This window comes from Bombus flavifrons, chromosome 3, assembly GCF_040668555.2.
Source record: "Bombus flavifrons isolate JBK064 chromosome 3, iyBomFlav1_principal, whole genome shotgun sequence".
NCBI lineage: Eukaryota > Metazoa > Arthropoda > Insecta > Hymenoptera > Apidae > Bombus > Bombus flavifrons.
Window position 1 is genome coordinate 17004358 of NC_138444.1, and position 20171 is coordinate 17024528.

Consider the following 20171-nt stretch of genomic DNA (forward strand, 5'->3'; position numbering starts at 1 on the left):
TAATAATTTGAATCGCTACATGAGCATGTATAATTTGCGATAAATAACTTCCGGCAAGTTCAAAAACAAATGGCGATATTCAACGTCGATTTTCAATTCTACGGTTTGATAACCCATTCTCGCGTGGTTGCGAGTACAAAAGGGAAATTTATTCAAAAATAAAAAAAAAAGAAACAAACGACCCAGAGAAAAAGTTAAAGATGCCAGACGCAGAAGAAGAGGAAAGAATAATATGCGAAGTAACTGCGACATCTGACACCAAATTTTACTGCAATATGGAGCAGTTGTCTAAAAATGCAATTAAACTTCGAAAGGTATATTGATCTATTTTTCTAAAAACGAGTGAAAATGAAAAGTTGATTATCGTTCGAAAGATCAATGACGAGAGTGGAGATGCGCGAAAGGTATTGGAATTAATGGCAACGAAGTCAAAGATTCGTCATGAAAGGGAAGAAAGTAATTGTCAGGTTATTAACGAATGCCAACTGGAACAGCCTCAGAGTTTCTACTTCGCGAAGATGAAAGAGTTTGCAAATAACTTGCCCGCAAATACCCTGTTACCTGTACGTAACTTCAAAATGCATTATGTCGTTTCTAACGTATAATAAACGTAACGTATCGTTGCATGATTCAACGTTTAGGAACAGGAAGAGACCATACGAAGTTTAATATCGGCTGGGTTACGATACAAGTACGCGAATATTTTCGAGGAACAAATGCTCGAAACGAAGATACGTTATTACGAAGCGATGCACGATTTAGCTGTGAAAAGAGTAGTAGCGATCGAATGTCAAGATGTGTGTAATGTAGATTTAGAACAAATTCCTCCGTACAAACTCGCTGGGCGGACAGAATTTTATTCAAAGTATTTAAAACATCGATGCGCAATTAGAAAAAAGTATTATTTACCTCATAAATTGATGAGGAACATTGTTGCAAAAGCTCATATCTTGATGCCGGAGTGGATTTGTAATTTTGGCCGATATCGATTGGAATTTGATTATCTTGATTTCAACAGGTGATATATGTAATGATTGTATAGTTTTTAAAAATTAATACCCGAACTGAACAGCGTTCTGTTCTTATTCCACACACGTTAGCGTATATCGAATAGAACTTAACCAATGAACGTTAATAGCTTTTCATAACGGACAATCGTAGGTTCTTAGATTTGGTGGAAAACGATACGAAAAAAGGCGCGCTGATGATCAGTAGTACCTATTACAGCGACATCGTGCGATTAATTTCTCAACCCCGCTACATTTACGACGTGCCTCAACCCTCTTTGCCAGACTTTCTCAATTGCGCTAATAATTTGCTCGCGCTTCAAGTGGTCACGCGCATGATAAACACTATCGAATACTTGCTTCACGTTTTAAAAGACAAACAATTGGTGCCTTTATTCAAGGTACAACAATTTATTTGAATATTTCGAATTTTTATCGTTCGATCGATTGGTATCGATCGATAAATCGTTCAAAGACAACTACTGCTGCTAACTTCGTAAAGTATGATTGAAGTTCATTATTCAAATATGCAATTGGCAATGAGTCGAAGAAATATTCATTGATATTTTTGCCCTGCAGTTACAATTAAAATGCGAGAACAACAAGCTATTTCTTAGTCCGACGATGCGTGAGATATGTCACGCATTTCATAGCATAGTTGATCAAATTAGTCATGTCGGTCAACAATTACCGCCACTGGATTCTTGGGTCGGTGTAAAGATTCAGTGCGAGAACATTAAAGCTGTATTACCAGAACTATATCTAGAAGAAACGCATCGACGTCTCGCAGAGACTTTACAAGATACTTTTCAACCTTTCAATAGTTACATTGAAGAATTGTCTAACAAATTTCAAGTTGTTTTCGATCCAGAAACGCATAAAAGTATCGTTGCTTACGTTAGGACGGGACGCACGTTTCAAGAATGTGTATCCAAAGTTGAAGATTTTAACCAATTCATTCGAGAAATAAATGGCATGGTACACTATTATGCACATACATAGATACACATATGACACATCATTTACTTAATTCGGAAGAAAGTAATGAGAGTTCACGAAATCTAGTTTTATTCCAGCCGGATCACGAATATTTTTCGATCGGAATAATTCATCAAGTCGCAGCAAAAGCAGGACTTCTTTTTTATACGGAAGAAGTACGTAGGTTAATTATCGAGAAGTTGGTCGAAACCCATCGAAATTACAATCTTGAAATTTGTAATACGTTCGAAATGATCAGAGAACGTGCTTTAAACATTCCTCATACTACTAAAGAATTACTCGAATTAGGTAAATTTCTTAAATAAACATTTTTAAATAAGAAGATTTTTTAAGTAAGAAATCTATTGGATTGGTTAGAAACTAAGTGATTGCGGATTTTGTCAATACCACCTAATGACAAAATCCGCAATCACTTAGTTGCCAAACAAATAGAAGAAAATTCGTAAATGTACCAGACAGAAAGGAATCAAGTGATATAATTTCCTTTCAGGTGAATATATGTTAATTGCTGCATCAACGTTAATGAGATCGTTAGAAGAAAAAATTACTTTATCGTTGCGCATGATGGCGTCATTAATCGGGATGACAGCATTAACCAAAGATCATATCGAATTAAATAACACCACTATTCATTGGTTAAAGCGGATAAGACCGGTATTCGAACAGAATAGCGCAGCGTATGAGCAAATTAAATTTGAATTAGAGGAGAAACTTCAGAAAAGAATCGAAGATTTAAATGCAGATGTAGAAAACATGTTTCCTAGGTAAACCCCTATGATAGGAGAATTGATACAATTTTGAATCTCTTGTAATATATATTATAATATTGTATCATTATTTTACTGATTTTAGATTGCAAATTATGAACGATATGGATGACGCAAATCGAATACGGGAATATATAGAATATATGCGAAAGTTTGCGCGTGATTTAGATCGTATGGATGAGAGAATAACATGCATCAACGACGAGGAGAAACTTTTCAAATATCCTCTCTCGGAATATCCACGAATCAATGAATTGAAAGAAATTATAATGCCATATTATGAATTAATTTATCGTGGTTATCAGTGGCAAAGACATCGAGATGTTTGGTTAGATGGTCCGTTTGAGTACTTGGACTCAAACGATATCGAAAATAAGGCAACTGATTATTTTACTAATTTTAACAAAATCAGTAAACAGTACAAAACAAGAATAAAGTTGGAAATCGCAATGAATTACCCGCATAGGTAATGGATACAATATCGAATGTATTTAGTTAATAAAGATATCGAGTGTTAAGGCATCGCGATGTTTTCGTTAGTTTCAAGGGATCGCCAGACGAACCGGACCCTTTTCAACAGCCGGCGCCCTTAAAACTTTGCCATCAGCTTATTGAAGATATCAAGTGGTTCAAGGTGATTTTTAAGACACAATAGCCAGCTGTTTGTCAAGAATATTTTCTTACTGCCACTATTCTTAACGCAGCAATATATACCGTTGCTAGCTGTTTTTCGAAATCCCGCGATCCGCCAAATCCATTGGGACGAAATGTCGGCTATAGCCGGTTTCGATCTTACTCCTGATGCCGGAACAATATTCCGAAAAATTATAAATATGAATTTAATGGAAGATTTGGAAAAGTAACAGAATTTTTATTACTTTCATGCTTTTTTCTCTAACGTATTATAAATTAGATATTTTCCACTCTGTTTTATACATCAGACAGTTGATTTAAGTCTATATTCGATCAAGGTACGAAACGATAAGTATAAGCGCAACAAAACAACTTATGCTTGAGGAATTATTAGCAAAAATGATCAGCGAATGGGATGATGTACTATTTACCATTTCGCTTTATAAAGACTCAGGAGTAAACATCTTGACGCAATTAGATGATATTTATGCTCTATTGGAGGAACATATTATAAAAGTTCAAACAATGCGAGGTTCCGCGTTTGTCAAACTTATCGAGGAAGAAGTTAAAAATTTTTACTTTCTTCTACTTCGAATACAGTCAACGATCGAAGAATGGACCAAAGTACTTTCAGAAGCTTCACGGCATATTCCCTTTACGTTTATAGATATAACTTTTACATTTCTACATTAGGTTCAAGTACAATGGATGTATTTGTTACCCATCTTCTCAAGTAAAGATATTGTAGCACAGTTACCCGATGAAGAAGTACTGTTCGCTCAAGTCGATAGAATATTTCGTAGCGCAATGAGTGGTGTTGCAAAGGATCCTCGTGTACGAGAAACTGCTGGTTCCGTAAGTTTTTGAATCGTTGTAGTAATCGTAACGTTAAAGTAACGGGACTATTTACACAGGTGGGTCTTCTAGAAATCATGCAGGAGGCTAATGAATTAATGGAAAAGGTAAATGATGGAGTACTAAACTACTTAGAGAAGAAGAGACTTTTCTTCCCAAGATTTTTCTTTTTGAGTAACGACGATATGTTAGAAATACTGTCTGAAACAAAAGAACCCTTTCGAGTCCAACCCCATCTTCGAAAATTATTCGAAGGGATAAATAAGCTGCGGTAAACTATCCTCGTTGGATGTTAATGGTTAGGAACGCGATAACAATTTCGATTTTCTAATAAAGTATAATATGATAGATTTGACGAAGATATGGAAATATGTTCGATGTTTAGCGAAGATTATGAAGAAGTTAGAATGCAAGAAAAAATTTCAACCATTGCCGCAAGAGGCTGCGTAGAACGATGGCTTATTCAAGTATGCGATCACAACATATTTACAGGAACAAAATTCGAATCGAATATACAACGGTATGCAACCTGTCTCGAGGTTATAGGTCGAAGAACAAATGTCAATATCTGTAAGGCATGAAATCCTTATGAGCTACCTTGATTATGAAGTTAATAAACGGGTCATATGGGTATGTATATGGCCTGGTATGGTCGTCCTATGCGTTTCTCAAATTTACTGGAGTATGGAAGTTCAAAATAGTCTCATGACCCATATTCCTTCGACAATGGAAACACTGCATACTAAACTTAGATCTCAAATCTTGGAGATGGTTGAGTTAGTCAGAGGTACACATGGTTTGCTTAAAGCATTTGCTGTTATTAAATAAAACGTACCATCCTTAGGACAATTATCGAAACAAAATAGAACTACGTTGAATGCTCTTATTACTCTGGATGTGCATGCTATGGATGTGGTAAAATCATTGATCGACAAGAAAATCATAAACGAAACGGATTTTGATTGGTTAGCGCAATTGCGCTACTATTGGGAAGATGATGTGTTTGTTAGAATTATATATACAGCTGTGGCTTACGCATACGAATACATTGGAAATTGTCCTCGCCTCGTTATTACTCCTCTGACAGATAGGTAAGAAAGAAGGTGTTGAATTGTCGAAACAAATTTAACGGGACTCTACTCCGTAGGTGTTATCGCACTTTAATCGGTGCATACTCGTTACACTTGAACGGTGCACCGGAAGGTCCAGCTGGTACCGGTAAAACAGAAACGACGAAAGATTTAAGCAGAGCTATAGCGATACAATGCGTAGTTTTCAATTGCTCCGAAGGTCTCGACTATAAAAACATGGGAAAGTTTTTCAAAGGTCTTGCTTCGTGCGGAGCATGGTCTTGTTTCGATGAGTTTAACAGGATCGAACTAGAAGTATTATCTGTAGTTGCACAGCAAATGCTTTCCATCACCCAGGCAGTACGAGCTAAATTGGAAACGTTTGTCTTCGAGGGCACTGAATTGAGGTTAAATCCTGCCGTTTACGTTTGCATCACAATGAACCCTGGTTACGCAGGTCGTACAGAGTTGCCAGACAATCTGAAAGTTCTATTCAGAACTGTAGCAATGATGGTACCGGATTACGCTATGATAGCTGAAATATTTCTTTACTCCTCTGGATTTAGTAGCGCTCGAGAACTCTCTACAAAAATCGTAACGACGTACAAGTTATGCTCCGAGCAACTGTCCACGCAATCTCACTACGATTATGGCATGCGAGCTGTGAAAACAGTCTTAACAGCCGCGCAAAACATTAAACTACAATTTCCAGACGAGAATGAGTCCATGCTTCTACTTAGATCCGTGATCGATGTGAATTTACCAAAGTTCTTGGCGCACGATGTTCCACTTTTCCAAGGTATCGTATCCGATCTGTTTCCTGGATTGGAACTTCCGTCTCCAAGTTATGAAGTACTTTTAAGAGCGGTTTACGAGGTTGCTGACAAATATAACTTGCAACCAGTGGATGGTTTTCTCCTAAAAATCATACAAACGTTCGAAATGATGATCGTTCGTCACGGATTTATGCTTGTTGGAGAACCATTCGGTGGGAAGACCTCGGTTCTCCATACTTTGGCCGATGCTCTAACTTTAATGCATGAACGGGGCGACGAGAACGGAGCGACGACGAAATATTATACGATTAATCCGAAGTCTATAACGTTAGGACAGCTATACGGATGTTTCGATCCGGTTTCTTCCGAATGGACGGACGGTGTATGCGCTGTTATATTTCGAACGTATGCCGCCGAAGACTCACCGGATAGAAAATGGATTATTTTCGACGGACCAGTCGATGCACTGTGGATCGAGAACCTGAATACCGTTCTCGACGACAATAAAAAACTTTGCCTAACGTCCGGTGAAATAATACAAATGTCCAACGTGATGTCCATGATCTTCGAAGTGATGGATCTTGCACACGCATCGCCCGCCACAGTGTCCCGTTGTGGAATGATATACGTAGAGCCGCGCGTTCTTGGCTGGCAGCCATTCGTTCAATCTTGGATAAATAAACTGAATCCCGCGTGGAAGGAAGGTCAAGAGAAAAATATTCAGGAACTGTTCAATTGGTTGGTGGACCCATGTTTGGAATTTATTCGAAAATCCTGCCGCAAAACCATCAGTGCTGGTCAAATTCACGAGGTTGTATCAACGATGACTCTTTTCGAAATGTTGATGGAAGACGCGGTAGAACAGAATCCAAAAACATACGATCAATTCATTGTACCTTGGCTACAGGCATCTATACTAACTTCGATAGTTTGGGGAGCCGCCGGTACGTTAGATTACGCTTCCCGTGTCAAATTCAACGCGTTTTATTTGACTTTCTGGAAGAACGAACAGAAGGAACACCCGCTTCCCGAATTTCTCATCGAATCCCTGATCTCTATCCCAACAGATGAATTGATTCACGATTGCTTTTACACGTATCGAGGACGAGGAGCGTGGAGACGTTTCTCTGACCTGGCAAGGCAAGAAGAGTATTCGGATACCGGAAGCATCGTCCAATTAATGATTCCTACCATCGACACAGTAAAATATCAAAATCTGTTTTTAAAGCACGTTAATCACCGTAAACGTTTTTTATTGTATGGAGAGACAGGGACCGGGAAAAGTTTCTACATCAAAGATTTGATCATGAACAAGTTAAACGAACAAGAATATCTACCAAATTTCGTTACATTCACTCCGCATATTACGGCTGCACAGACGCAGGAGCTGATCGTGTTAAAATTATACAAAAGACGCAGAAATCAATTTGGTCCTTTGTCGGGCACACACTGCATCGTATTTATCGATGATGTCAACATGCCTGCGAAAGAAACGTTCGGTGCCCAACCGCCGATCGAGCTGCTCCGGCAATTTTTCGATCATAAAATTTGGTTTGATCTAAAGCAACCGGAAATAATTTATATATACGATACGATGTTCATCTGCGCGATGGCCCCGCCAGGCGGTAGTAGACAAGAATTATACCAAAGATTCTTGAGGCATTTCAACCTGTTTAGCATCGATAACTTTACCGAGGATACTATCATCAGAATTTTTACAAATATCGCGTTTATCGGATTGCAACGGAATGGTTTCACCACAGCAGTTATGCCGACCATCACGGAGATTGTAAACGCGACTATGAACATTTTCCAGGACGCTCAGAAAGAACTCAGACCGACACCAGCGAAGTCCCATTATCTCTTCAACTTACGTGACTTTTCTCGGGTGATAACTGGTTGCACGATGATCAACGAAGAGTCCGTGAATTCGAAATCGGATTTCACAAAATTGTGGGTTCATGAAACTCTAAGGGTCTTTGGTGATCGTCTAATCGATACAAACGACCGACAATGGTTGTTTTTAAAGATCAAAGAAGTAGTTGGAAGTAATCTCAGAGAGTCGTTCGAGATGGTGTTTGATTATTTACCAAAATTTAACGACCAGTTAACGGAGCAAAGTCTACGCAGTCTCGTATTTGGTACTTTTATGGATATAGATACGATTCCGAGCGATCGTCGTTACGAAGAAGTAAAATCGATAGAGGAATATTCGGAAGTAGCAATTTCTTGCCTCGAGGAATACAATCTTACACACAGGCATAAGATGGATATTGTTTTGTTTCGTTACGCTTTGGAACATCTCGCGAAAATCTGCCGCATATTAGTAATTCCTTGTGGCAGCTTACTAATGGTTGGCGTAGGTGGATCCGGTAGACAATCGTTAACAAGATTAGCTTCCAATATGACCGGTCTCGGTATTTTCCAGCCAGAGATCGGTAGCGCATATGGCATACAAGAATGGCGGGACGATATAAAGAAGGTTCGTTCCTTAATCGAAATGAGATAATTAAATTGAATCCTGATAATAACTTAATAAACGCAAGTGTTATATTTGCATCGTTTAGGTGCTCATGAATTCCGGCGGCGCAGGCAAAGATTTCGTGTTCTTACTCACCGAAGGACAAATCAAAAGTGAAATTTTCCTGAACGACATCGACAGTTTGTTAAATTCAGGCGAGGTGCCAAATCTATTTACTATCGAGGAAAGACAAGAAATTATTGAAATAGCACGGTTACCAGCTCAGGGTGGTGATCGAAATTTAGACATATCGGTACTCTCGATCCTTGCCTTCTTCGTGAATCGTTGCAAAGAGAAGTTACACATAATGCTATGCTTCAGTCCCATCGGGGACACCTTCAGAATTAGACTTCGACTTTATCCGAGTCTCGTGAATTGTTGCACGATAGATTGGTTCGATGTATGGCCAGAGGATGCTCTCGAACAGGTAGCTCTACGCAGCACCACTGCGATCGATATCGATGAACAAGTGAAGATCAACGCAGTGATCGCGTGTAAATTTTTTCACGTTTGCGCCAAAGATATTAGCACTCGATTTTACAATGCCACGGGTAGGCAAACTTACATCACAACGGCCGGATTTCTCGATCTCATACGAACTTATGCAGAACTGATGAAAGAGAAACAAGAAGCACTTATTCTCGCGAGGTACGCGTTCGGAATAAATATTCAGCGAAACTGAAAAAGAATGCAATTTTAAGATTACCCACTCTTTCTTTCTCTTATATTTTATACTTTCTTCTTGCGTATCACAGAGATAGATATATCAGCGGATTGGATAAATTAGAATACGCGGCCGAACAAATTGGTCGAATGAGAGTAACGCTTTCGGAATTACGGCCTCAACTTGAAGCGTCTGCCAAGGAGACGGCCGATACTATGAAAAGAATTGAAACCGAGAATATCAGCGTGGAAAAGGCAAGAATCATGGTAAAGAGAGACGAAGATGTAGCGAATGTACAGGCCGAAATAGCGAGAAATTTGAAGACAGAATGCGAGGCGGATTTAGCGCAGGCTTTGCCAGCTCTAGAAGATGCAATAGGTACATAGATATATATATTCATAAGTATCTTGCGCGCGGTTACGCTTTTCATAAATTTTATTCACTTTACATTTTACATGATCGTAGCCGCTCTAAATACTCTAAAGCCAGCAGATATAACGGTTGTAAGGACGATGAGAAGTCCTCCAGCCGGGGTAAAACTCGTAATGGCTGCGGTATGCGTGATGTTAAGCATACCCCCTCTCAGAGTTGAAGATCCAGTTAGTGGTAAAAAAGTACTCGATTACTGGACTCCAAGCAAACGTTTATTAGGTGACATGAAATTTTTGGAAACTTTACGGCAGTACGATAAAGATAACATTTCACCGCATATAATGCAGGTCATATTGTCAGTTACTGTTTATTCTTCATAGTAGCTTGTTTGCGTAAATATGATAAGCTTAACTCATAAAAAGAACCTTGGTAAATATAGGAAATCAAAACGACGTACATGACCGATAAGAACTTCGAACCGAAAATTGTAGCTAGGGCATCATCGGCTGCCGAAGGTCTCTGCAAATGGGTGAGAGCGATGGTTTTATACGACGAAGTGATCAAAGTAGTTGGACCGAAAAGAGCGAAGTTGGAAGGCGCGCAACGAGATTACGAAAATACTATTAAATTTTTGAACGAGAGACGTGAAATGCTGGCCGAATTGACCGAAAGATTAGAACTTCTTAACGAACGTTTAAATGTAACTCTCGCCAAGAAGATCGAGTTGGAAAACGAGGTAACAGAGGCATAAACGGGTCGTATATTATGCTAAATGCTAATTGCAATTCCATAGGTGACAAACTGCAGAAATAAGTTGATTCGTGCAGAAAAATTAATTAGCGGCTTGGGAGGAGAAAAAAATCGTTGGATGATTGCAGCAGCAAATTTACAAAGTTCTTACGATACTTTGCCAGGAGATATTTTAATTTCCTGTGGCATGATAGCGTATCTAGGACCGTTCACGTCTAACTACCGTATCGAAAACTTGGAAAAGTGGATAGTCTATGTTAACAGTTTGAATATCCCATGCTCGAAAAGTTACGATTTCGTTGAAGTACTCGGCACCGAGATAAAGATCAATTCTTGGAATATATTTGGGCTACCTCGAGACTCGTTCTCCACCGAGAATGCCATTATCATGGATAATTCGAAGAGGTGGAGTTTGTTCGTTGATCCTCAGAGTCAAGCGAATAAATGGATTCGTAACATGGAGAAGCAAAACGAACTTGAAATCATCAAGATAACGGATAAGGATTACATGAACATCATAGAACAAGCACTAGAGTATGGTAATATATGTACATATGTATATGTATTATTTGAAAAATATATTGTCACAATTCATTCTTAATGTTACTTTATGTACCTGCGTTTAGGAAAACCAGTATTAATAGAGAACGTTCTTGAAGACTTGCCACCACCTCTTGATCCGATATTAACAAAGGCGATATACAAAATGGGTGCCTTATGGTATATCACGCTTGGTGAAAAATCAATTGAATACAGTTTGAGGTTTAGACTGTATATTACGACGAAACTACGCAATCCGCATTATCTACCAGAAATTTTCAACAAAGTAACCGTGATCAATTTCGCGTTAACGATTGGTGCTTTAGAAGATCAGTTGTTAGGTATTGTGGTTGCAAAGGAGAGACCCGATTTGCAGGAAAAGCGAGAATATTTAATCGTCCAAAGTGCCGCGAATAGACAAGCTTTGCAACAAGTGGAGGATAATATTTTGAGAACTTTATCGGCGTCAGGAGCTAGCATATTGGAGGACGAGGAAGCCATAGAAATTTTGGACTCGTCCAAAATTCTCTCTATCGATATATTTAAGAAGCAAGCTGCCGCGAAGAAAACGGAGGCACAAATCGAAGAATTCCGACAAAATTATAAGCCCATCGCAAGACATAGTTCCGCTCTCTATTATACGATCACCGATCTACCCAATATCGATCCTATGTATCAATATTCTTTGACTTGGTTTATCAACTTATACATCAATTCCATCGATACTGCGAACAAAAGTAAAATTCTCGAAAGAAGACTCGCGTTTCTGCGAGAAACTTTTACTTATAACTTGTACCAAAATGTCTGTAGATCTTTATTTGAAAAAGACAAGGTAAACTTACATACTGTATTTTCTTACGATATAATTGAGTTGAAAATTTTGATATGTGTCATCTCTCCGATCAGATTTTGTATTCGTTTGTCTTATATACGACAATTTTAATATCGGAGAACACGATCACGAGAGAAGAAATGACATTCTTTCTATCTGGAGGCGTCGCATTGGCTGCGATACCAGACAATCCAGCGTCTAACTGGCTTCCACCTAAATCTTGGGGAGAAATTTGCAGAGTTCATATATTACCTAGCTTCGCCGATTTTCAATCAAACTTTGTCCGCAATTTAAACAGATGGAAGCAGTATTACGATTTATCGAATCCGGAAAACTCACCAATACCAGACCCATGGGAAAAGAATTTAACGCCTTTTCAGAAATTGATCGTCACAAGAATGATCAGAACAGACAAAGTGATGATCATGGTAAAACACACAGACCATTATCCCCCTTCGTCCTTTTATTTATCCTCTTATACTTAATGCGAAAACACTAAAACGTTTTAGATACAACGATTCATTGAAGCTGGGATTGGTTTGAAGTTTGTGTTACCGCCACCCTTTGACATCTCCAAATCGTTCGCAGAATCGAGTTCTCTAATACCATTGATCTTTATTTTATCTCCGGGCTCGGATCCAATGGAAGCGCTTACGATATTCGCAGAGAACATGAACTTCCATGAAAGATTTCATTCGATTTCCCTCGGTCAAGGTCAAGGGCCGATCGCTCAGAAGCTGATTAAACAAGGACAAAACGATGGCGAGTGGGTATGCCTACAAAATTGTCACTTAGCTGCCTCTTGGATGCCTATGTTGGAAGATATCTGCGAACACTTCGATCCTTCGAATACACACAGTAACTTTCGTCTATGGCTTACTAGCTATCCTGCCACTCACTTTCCAATTACAATCCTACAAAATGGTGTCAAAATGACAAACGAACCTCCAACTGGATTGCAGAACAATATTATGAGGTGAATCTAACAAACTATTTAAACATAATCTACTAACTATCTATGTTTCAAGCGTCCACAAATGAAACGAATAAATAAACGAATGCTCAATTCAACCACTAGGTCCTACAAAGCAGAAGCTACCAAAACCATGGATTTATTTGATACGGAACCCAATAAAAAGAGAGCGTACTCGAAGTTGCTATATGCCTTATGCTTCTTTCATGCTGTAATACAGGAAAGACGAAATTACGGCGCTCAGGGTTGGAACATAAAATACGGTCCGTCAAACGCCTTTTTCTTTTTTTTTTTTTTTTTTTTACTTTAACTTTTCCTTTCATGTTCCTAAACTCAATAGTATCATACCTAAATGCTTGCAATGAGAAAAACTGTATAAGATAATTACATGCACAGGTTTCAACGAATCGGACCTTCAAATATCAGCCCAACAACTTCATCTATACATAAACGACTATGAAGATGTTCCTTTTAAAGCTATTATATATCTAACCGGTGAATGTAATTACGGTGGTCGAGTCACGGATGATAGAGATCGACGATGCCTAAACACGATATTACAAGATTTTTATAATCAGAATGTAATTACGGACCCGAATTATGCCTTCGCGGATATTGGATCTGAATACACTTTACCAAAGAAGTATTTCTATTTTTTTTGCTCAGGCTTTTATCGCCGTAGAGTAAAAAGAGAGAAAGATTAACGTGCCGTTTTACATGCACGTAGGCACGAATACGAAGATTATATAAAACAAATTCAAGGAATTCCTTTAAATCCACCGCCAGAAGTACTTGGATTGCATATGAACGCAGGGATTACGCGGGATCTTGAATTGTCGAATGAATTCTTTGAGTCCATGATGTTAGTTCAAGGAACAGTGACGATAGGCGATACTACTAAGCAAGACGAAATGTTATTGAACATAAAAGATGATATTTATAACAGAATGCCTGAATTGTTTGATATCGAGGAAGCGCAAAAACAATATCCTATTATGTACATGGAATCCATGAATACCGTTTTGATACAAGAATTGATAAGGTATAACATTCTTTTACATGAGATTCGGGAATCTCTCGATATGCTAGAAAAGGCGGTGAAAGGATTAATAGTGATGACTCCTGCGTTAGAGGTATTGCGGAATCCAATGGCATCATACAACGATAATATTGTATATTTGACGATAAATAAAATATGAAATATAATTATAGATTCTAGCTAGTCATATATTAAGCGCAAGAATTCCACCGTCTTGGGTACAAGCATGTGCTTATCCAACTTTGAAACCATTGCCAAACTTTATCAACGATTTTCTTGACCGGTTAAGTTTCTTTCAAAAATGGTTAATACAGGATAAACCGAAAACGTTTTGGATATCTGGATTCTCGTTTGTACATGCTTTCCTTACGGCAACAACGCAAAATTTCGCCAGAAAATACAAGATACCCATCGATAGAATTGATTTTGATTTCGAGGTTTTACGATAGTTACAAACATATCTTTTATCGCGGTGAGGAGGATGTTAAATATTTCCATCGTCTATTGTTCTAGGTACTTCCTACGTATGGATTGCATACATCCCCAATTGATGGCGTTTACGTTTACGGAATGTATTTGGCCGGCGCAAGATGGGATATACAAAGCATGCTACTCGCTGAAAGTTATCCAAAAATTCTTTGGGAGCCTATGCCAATCATTTGGATGAAACCAAAAGTAGTGGATTCCATTCATGTAGGAGAGCGATACGAATGTCCTCTTTACATAACTTCCGTGCGTTTTGGTGTTCTTAAAACAACCGGACATTCAACTAATTACGTGTTATCGATTCTCTTAAATACGAACTATCCTGTTAGTCATTGGATTAAAAGAGGACTGGCTCTCCTTTGTCAACTCGACAATTAAACAATCTCTCATAGTGATCTTTATCACTAAACTTGTATTTTTTAGCTAGTTAATTACAAGATTACGAATCATATGTGTAATATGTATAATGTATAACATTTAATGAATATCCTATACATACATACATACATGTACATTAGTACATACATAAAAGAAGTTAAAATATGGCGCCTCTCTAAGCGCTTAAGGCATAAATGAAACATTTTGAATTAGCCAGTAAATAAAACTTGTTTTAATATATATTTTACATCTACATATTAACTAAGTTTGTACAACGGAATAAAGAAACACTCGGATTTTAGTTTGTTATTTAATCACTTTATTAATATGAGTAGTTCTACTTTTGTTCTTGATAATGGTGCCTATACCGCAAAAGTTGGGTTAGCTTCCGACAATGCCAAGTAAGTTATGATGCAGAAAACAATTAAATTAGAACAAAAAAGAGTACAATTATTAATGGATTTATTTTTAGATTAGTTCCAAATTGTATAATGAAAGCGAAAAGCGAACGACGAAGACCTTTTGTAGGAAATCAAATCGAAGAATGTCGAGATGCATCTGGTCTGTTTTACATCTTGCCGTTTCAAAAAGGATATCTCGTAAATTGGGACGTTCAAAAGACTGTCTGGGATTATATATTCTCTAAAGAATGCTGTCTGGTAAACTTGAATCAGCTTTCCGTAATTGTAACTGAACCTTTATTTAATTTTCCAACCATTCAAGAAGCTATGACAGAAATATTTTTTGAAGAATACGAATGTCAAAGTCTCTTAAGAATCAATAGCTCTACTCTCTCTTGTTATCAATATAAAATGGAAAATCCTAATACAAAATGTTGTATTGTAGTTGATAGTGGTTATAGCTTTACACACATAGTACCATATATAAATGATACCAAAGTTAAAGAAGGTATTAGACGCATTGACGTGGGTGGAAAACTTCTTACAAATCACCTCAAAGAAATTATATCTTATCGTCAGCTTCATGTTATGGATGAAACTTATGTAATAAATCAGGTGAAGGAGGATTCTTGTTTTGTTTCTTCAGAATTTTTCAAAGATATGGAAACTGCCAAAAATAAGTTAGAAAACAATCCTATAGTCAAAGATTATGTTTTACCAGATTATACAACATTAAGACGTGGTTTCCTCAAAAATCCGGAACCTCCTAATGAACAACAAACTTTACGTTTAAGCAATGAAAGATTTGCTATACCCGAAATCTTATTTTTTCCCTCGGATGTTGGTATTCGTCAAATGGGTATTCCAGAAGCAATTATGGATTGCTTGAAAGCATGCGACGAAGAGACGTGGCCGCATCTTTTGTCTAATATTATTCTTACTGGAGGTAACGCAAAATTTCCTGGATTCCAAGAAAGAATTTACAAGGAAGTTAGAAGCTTAGCACCTGCAGAATATACGATAAATGTGCATTTACCTGAAAAGTAACGAAACATTTAATTTTGTAATTGATACATCTGAAAAGATTTCAATGTTCGATACATATTCTACTGTTACATATTGTTTTCAGCCCAATCACATATGCATGGCACGGTGGTAAAACACTTTCAAAAGATCCAATATTTTCAAGTCTTTTGGTAACTAGAGAGGATTACGAGGAAGAGGGCCAAAATCTTTGTTTCGAACGTTTCGATGTCTAACTTTAATAAATTTGTTGTATTGAATAACCCGTACATATGTGTACAATATTGTATATTGTATATAATATCGCGACATATATTAATCTCTTTTTTTTACATGTAATATATGTTTTTTACATGTAATTTTTTTTACATACGAGTAATATAAAAAATATAAGTGGAATGTATAAATAATATTACTATTAGTATGAAATATTATTACTATTCTTGTAAACTCTTTGAATAAAACTCAAATGGATTTCATTTGTGCCATCAGTTCCTCCAAACTAGCATCAGATTCAGATGGAATTTGATTAATTTGAGATTTTTCATCCATTTGTTGATCTTGTTCATCAACAAGAGAAATTCCTGCAATGAAGCAATCGATCAATTTGTTAATCATATACTAATATTTTATCTTTCCATATGTTACTTACCCCATTCATTATCTTCATGAAGAGGCTTATCTTCAATTATTTTCTCTATCTTATGTTCTGGTTTTGGTTTCAACGCATATTCTAGTTGATGTTTTCTACAATACCTATCTTCACAGTTTGGATTTGGTTTTAATATCATTTTAGGAAAAAAATCTTGCATAGCATTATAACCCAAATAATAGGTAACATCACCAAAGTTTAAAAGATACTTCAATGCATTTTGAACTAAAAAACCTGCAACAATTCCCATAGTTGTTGGCAAAGATGCTGCGCAAACCCCATCTCGTTTCAGAGTTTTTTCATCAATGTTTTCTGCTACTACTAATGGAGGAGCACACTAGAAATAAAATAATATTTTTCACAAATTAAGTTTAAGCTTTAATGCTTTGCCTATACTTTAATTTTTATTTTTATTCACCGCAAAACAAGCTGTTTCTCCAGGAATAATAAATTGAATATGACCTGAAACTGCATTTTCAGATACCCCACTTTCAAACCACTTCTGATTAAGTTCGTTACATGCGGTATTAATCGCCATTCGTGCTTCAAAATTGTCTACACAGCTCAAAACTAAATCTACTGGACCTTCATTTAAACTTGCTGTGCTAAAAATAAAATTTAATGTTACTTAGATATTGTTAATTACAATTATTCAAAAATTAGGTTTATGTACCTTATGATATTTGTAAAGTCTTCAAAGTGATCCATAGTAGTAATGTTGTAATTGTAAGTTTCAATCTCTACATCTGGATTAATATATTGCAATGTTGTTGCTGCTGCTTCTACTTTATTTTGGCCAGCTTGGTAAGGTTGGAAGAAAAGTCTATTCATATTAGCCATTTCTACTTTGTCATAGTCAAAAAGAATCAACTGAAATTTACTTGTTTGTTACTTAGAAAACAGATAAATTCTTCATTTATGACTTTATATAAGACTGTTACCTTGCCAATTCCACATCTTGTTAGCATTTCTGCAGTCACACTACCAACTCCGCCTATTCCAACTATAGCAATTGTTAATTCTTTTATTCTTTCATAATTATTTACTATACCCATACGTTTTAATGCCATCAAACGACTAATCAAAGGACAAAAAAACATTAAGATATTTTTCTTTCAATTTTGTATTAAAGAGTATATAATTGAAGTATTTATAATTCAAACTATTTAATATAATGGAAAAGTTTTATATAAGCAAAAATTACCTGTAAGGATTTGCATCAGTCACTTCACTTGACATATGTTCTATTTTTGCTCTTGTAGTAAACGTATTTTTATGTTGTTTTTGAAGTAGTTTGTCTTCAAGTTCTTTGATTTTTTGCCTCAATCCATCAATTTCATCCATTATGGATATTACAAGTAATTTTCAAAAATATGTAACCAGCTGTACTTACTTTAAACTGCAACTGCGGTTATGGCACGCTATTCTATTGCAGGTGCAAAGCAACGTATTTACACATGCATGTATACTTATACGATACGCGCTGCAAAATATAAATCTTTATACACATAACACACTGATGAAGAGAATAATCCAATTTTGAATAAAAATTATTTACTTGGTAATTAATCTCATATACGATATGTTCGAATTTTATAATAACTTTTACTGAATTTTATAATGATTTCTTAATTAGAAACATAACCTGTTACATTCTACTTGATTTATTCAAGCAGAGCACGTATTTACGTATGCTACAAAATTAAAGAATATTTCGTATAGTTACTTATAAATTCCTACCACTTTTTTCCTACATTAAGGTAATAAAAATGTTAATTTTTTCGAAAATCAATTATATAGATTTAAATTGAAATGTATGAAGATACGACTATGTGTAGAATTGTAATTATATGATAATGATGAAAAGTGAGAAATCAGTATGAGATATTGTTTAATTTCAGTAAAAAAATTCAATAATTATAAGATTTATTATTTCTTTTTAATACAAACAAAATTGTATCTGCTTCTTTTTTCAATTAATTCTATACAGCATTGTTTAGTATTACAGCGTTTCGTATCGTAAATTATACATATTGTTGTTACACTGCATATATGCACAAATGTTTTGTACCTGAATAAAGGAAAATTTTGAAACTTTTCGTTATTATTTATTTAGCCATTGTATCACTAATTTTAAGAGTAAATATTAGAAAAACATTAAAAACATGTGATCACGTAATACAGGATGGATAATTTTTTATTTTCATGCTTTTATGATCGATGACAAGTTTAAATCAAAGTAGATCCGTGCATTTTGGCTAATTTTATTGTCATACCTCAACCGCATTAGAATAATTTATTTTCCAATAACCCGCGTTAGAAAAAAAATTTAGAACCGAAGAGAGAAACAGAAAACGAAGAAGTATGTAAATAATTTCACTTTATCGCTTTGGCATTATTATGAATGAATATAAAATTCGAATGTACATTTAGTATATATTGAAATATTAGGTGCACTTTCTTCTACCAGGATATAGCCGTTCTTAAACAAAATAGGAAAAACAAATTTTTAAACTGGCCTATAATATATGATAATGATAGAACGGCTTTCCTAGTGATATTTGTTTAATAATACATTCTGTCCTCAAAATAGTGTTAAATTATGATGTTACAAGATAAAATATCAACGTTAAAATTTAGCATAATATATTAATTACATTAGTGACAATTCGTTATTTTAATTTTTTTTTTTTGTCTAAGTTAATTTGCAGATTTAAATAGTAGTTATTCAATATTTTTTTCCTATAAAACTAAACTAGATTATCGTAAACTTAACGTATGAACAGGGAAGAATTATCAAATTTGGACAAACAATTATATTTGCGCCGTTCTTGCCATGTGAAAGTGACTTGAAATTAGATATTTGTCGCATTCGAGCAATACGACAGTTATAAGCAGAATAAATAAAATGTATTTATACTTGTACATAAAGTATTTCCTTTTTACATCTTTAACATTTATAGCGCAGTATGCATCTCATACGTCTACATACTCTTTCCACTTATTTTCACTTATCTGCGTTACGTATATATGTATATATATTTTTTATGCATTATTGAAAAATAAAATATACATATATATATATACATGTAAAATCTTTAAATACATGATAATAAGGCAAAAACGGCGCAATGATCAGAATAAGAAGCGAACATTACTCTTTAACCGATAATATTCGAGAGCATACCTCGCTCTTCAAATCCACACTCCGCTTGATGGGGTACGCATTTATAATATGCTACGTGTTTGTATATATATATATATATATATATATATACATATACACACACTTGTATATATTTATATGTGTGTGCATGTATTATATATATATGCATATGTAAAATTATTTTGTATATATATATATGCGTATATATATATATATTGAATTGACCGTACTTTATGCATAATTTATACGTATAGGAACTGACGAATT

At 35.7% G+C, this 20171-nt stretch overlaps 3 protein-coding genes across 3 annotated transcripts; 2 read left to right on the top strand and 1 right to left on the bottom strand.

The window, feature by feature from the left end:
- The first annotated feature begins 200 nt into the window (after positions 1-200).
- Dhc62B (Dynein heavy chain at 62B) lies at positions 201-14662 on the top strand. The gene is made up of 30 exons (XM_069109442.1): positions 201-314; positions 375-563; positions 642-1018; positions 1162-1408; positions 1587-1985; positions 2084-2294; positions 2497-2770; positions 2859-3239; positions 3314-3407; positions 3478-3632; positions 3745-4030; positions 4100-4261; positions 4321-4532; positions 4611-4728; positions 4808-5048; positions 5106-5352; positions 5409-8589; positions 8675-9276; positions 9384-9670; positions 9758-10011; positions 10104-10400; positions 10458-10953; positions 11041-11786; positions 11861-12214; positions 12296-12762; positions 12865-13022; positions 13156-13402; positions 13487-13892; positions 13972-14235; positions 14312-14662. The coding sequence occupies exons 1-30, from the start codon at positions 201-203 to the stop codon at positions 14660-14662; spliced, it is 11817 nt and encodes a 3938-aa protein (XP_068965543.1).
- Positions 14663-14928: 266 nt separating this feature from the next.
- Arp6 (Actin-related protein 6) lies at positions 14929-16550 on the top strand. The gene is made up of 4 exons (XM_069109086.1): positions 14929-15063; positions 15135-16106; positions 16193-16430; positions 16463-16550. Exons 1-3 carry the CDS (start codon positions 14990-14992, stop codon positions 16320-16322), a joined length of 1176 nt encoding a protein of 391 aa, XP_068965187.1. The 5' UTR covers positions 14929-14989; the 3' UTR covers positions 16323-16430; positions 16463-16550.
- On the bottom strand, positions 16534-18608 carry Uba5 (Ubiquitin-like activating enzyme 5). The gene is made up of 6 exons (XM_069109088.1): positions 17943-18608; positions 17680-17815; positions 17412-17608; positions 17157-17343; positions 16739-17075; positions 16534-16670 (listed from the first exon to the last, which is right to left on the bottom strand). Exons 1-6 carry the CDS (start codon positions 18080-18082, stop codon positions 16552-16554), a joined length of 1116 nt encoding a protein of 371 aa, XP_068965189.1. The 5' UTR covers positions 18083-18608; the 3' UTR covers positions 16534-16551.
- Positions 18609-20171: the final 1563 nt, after the last annotated feature.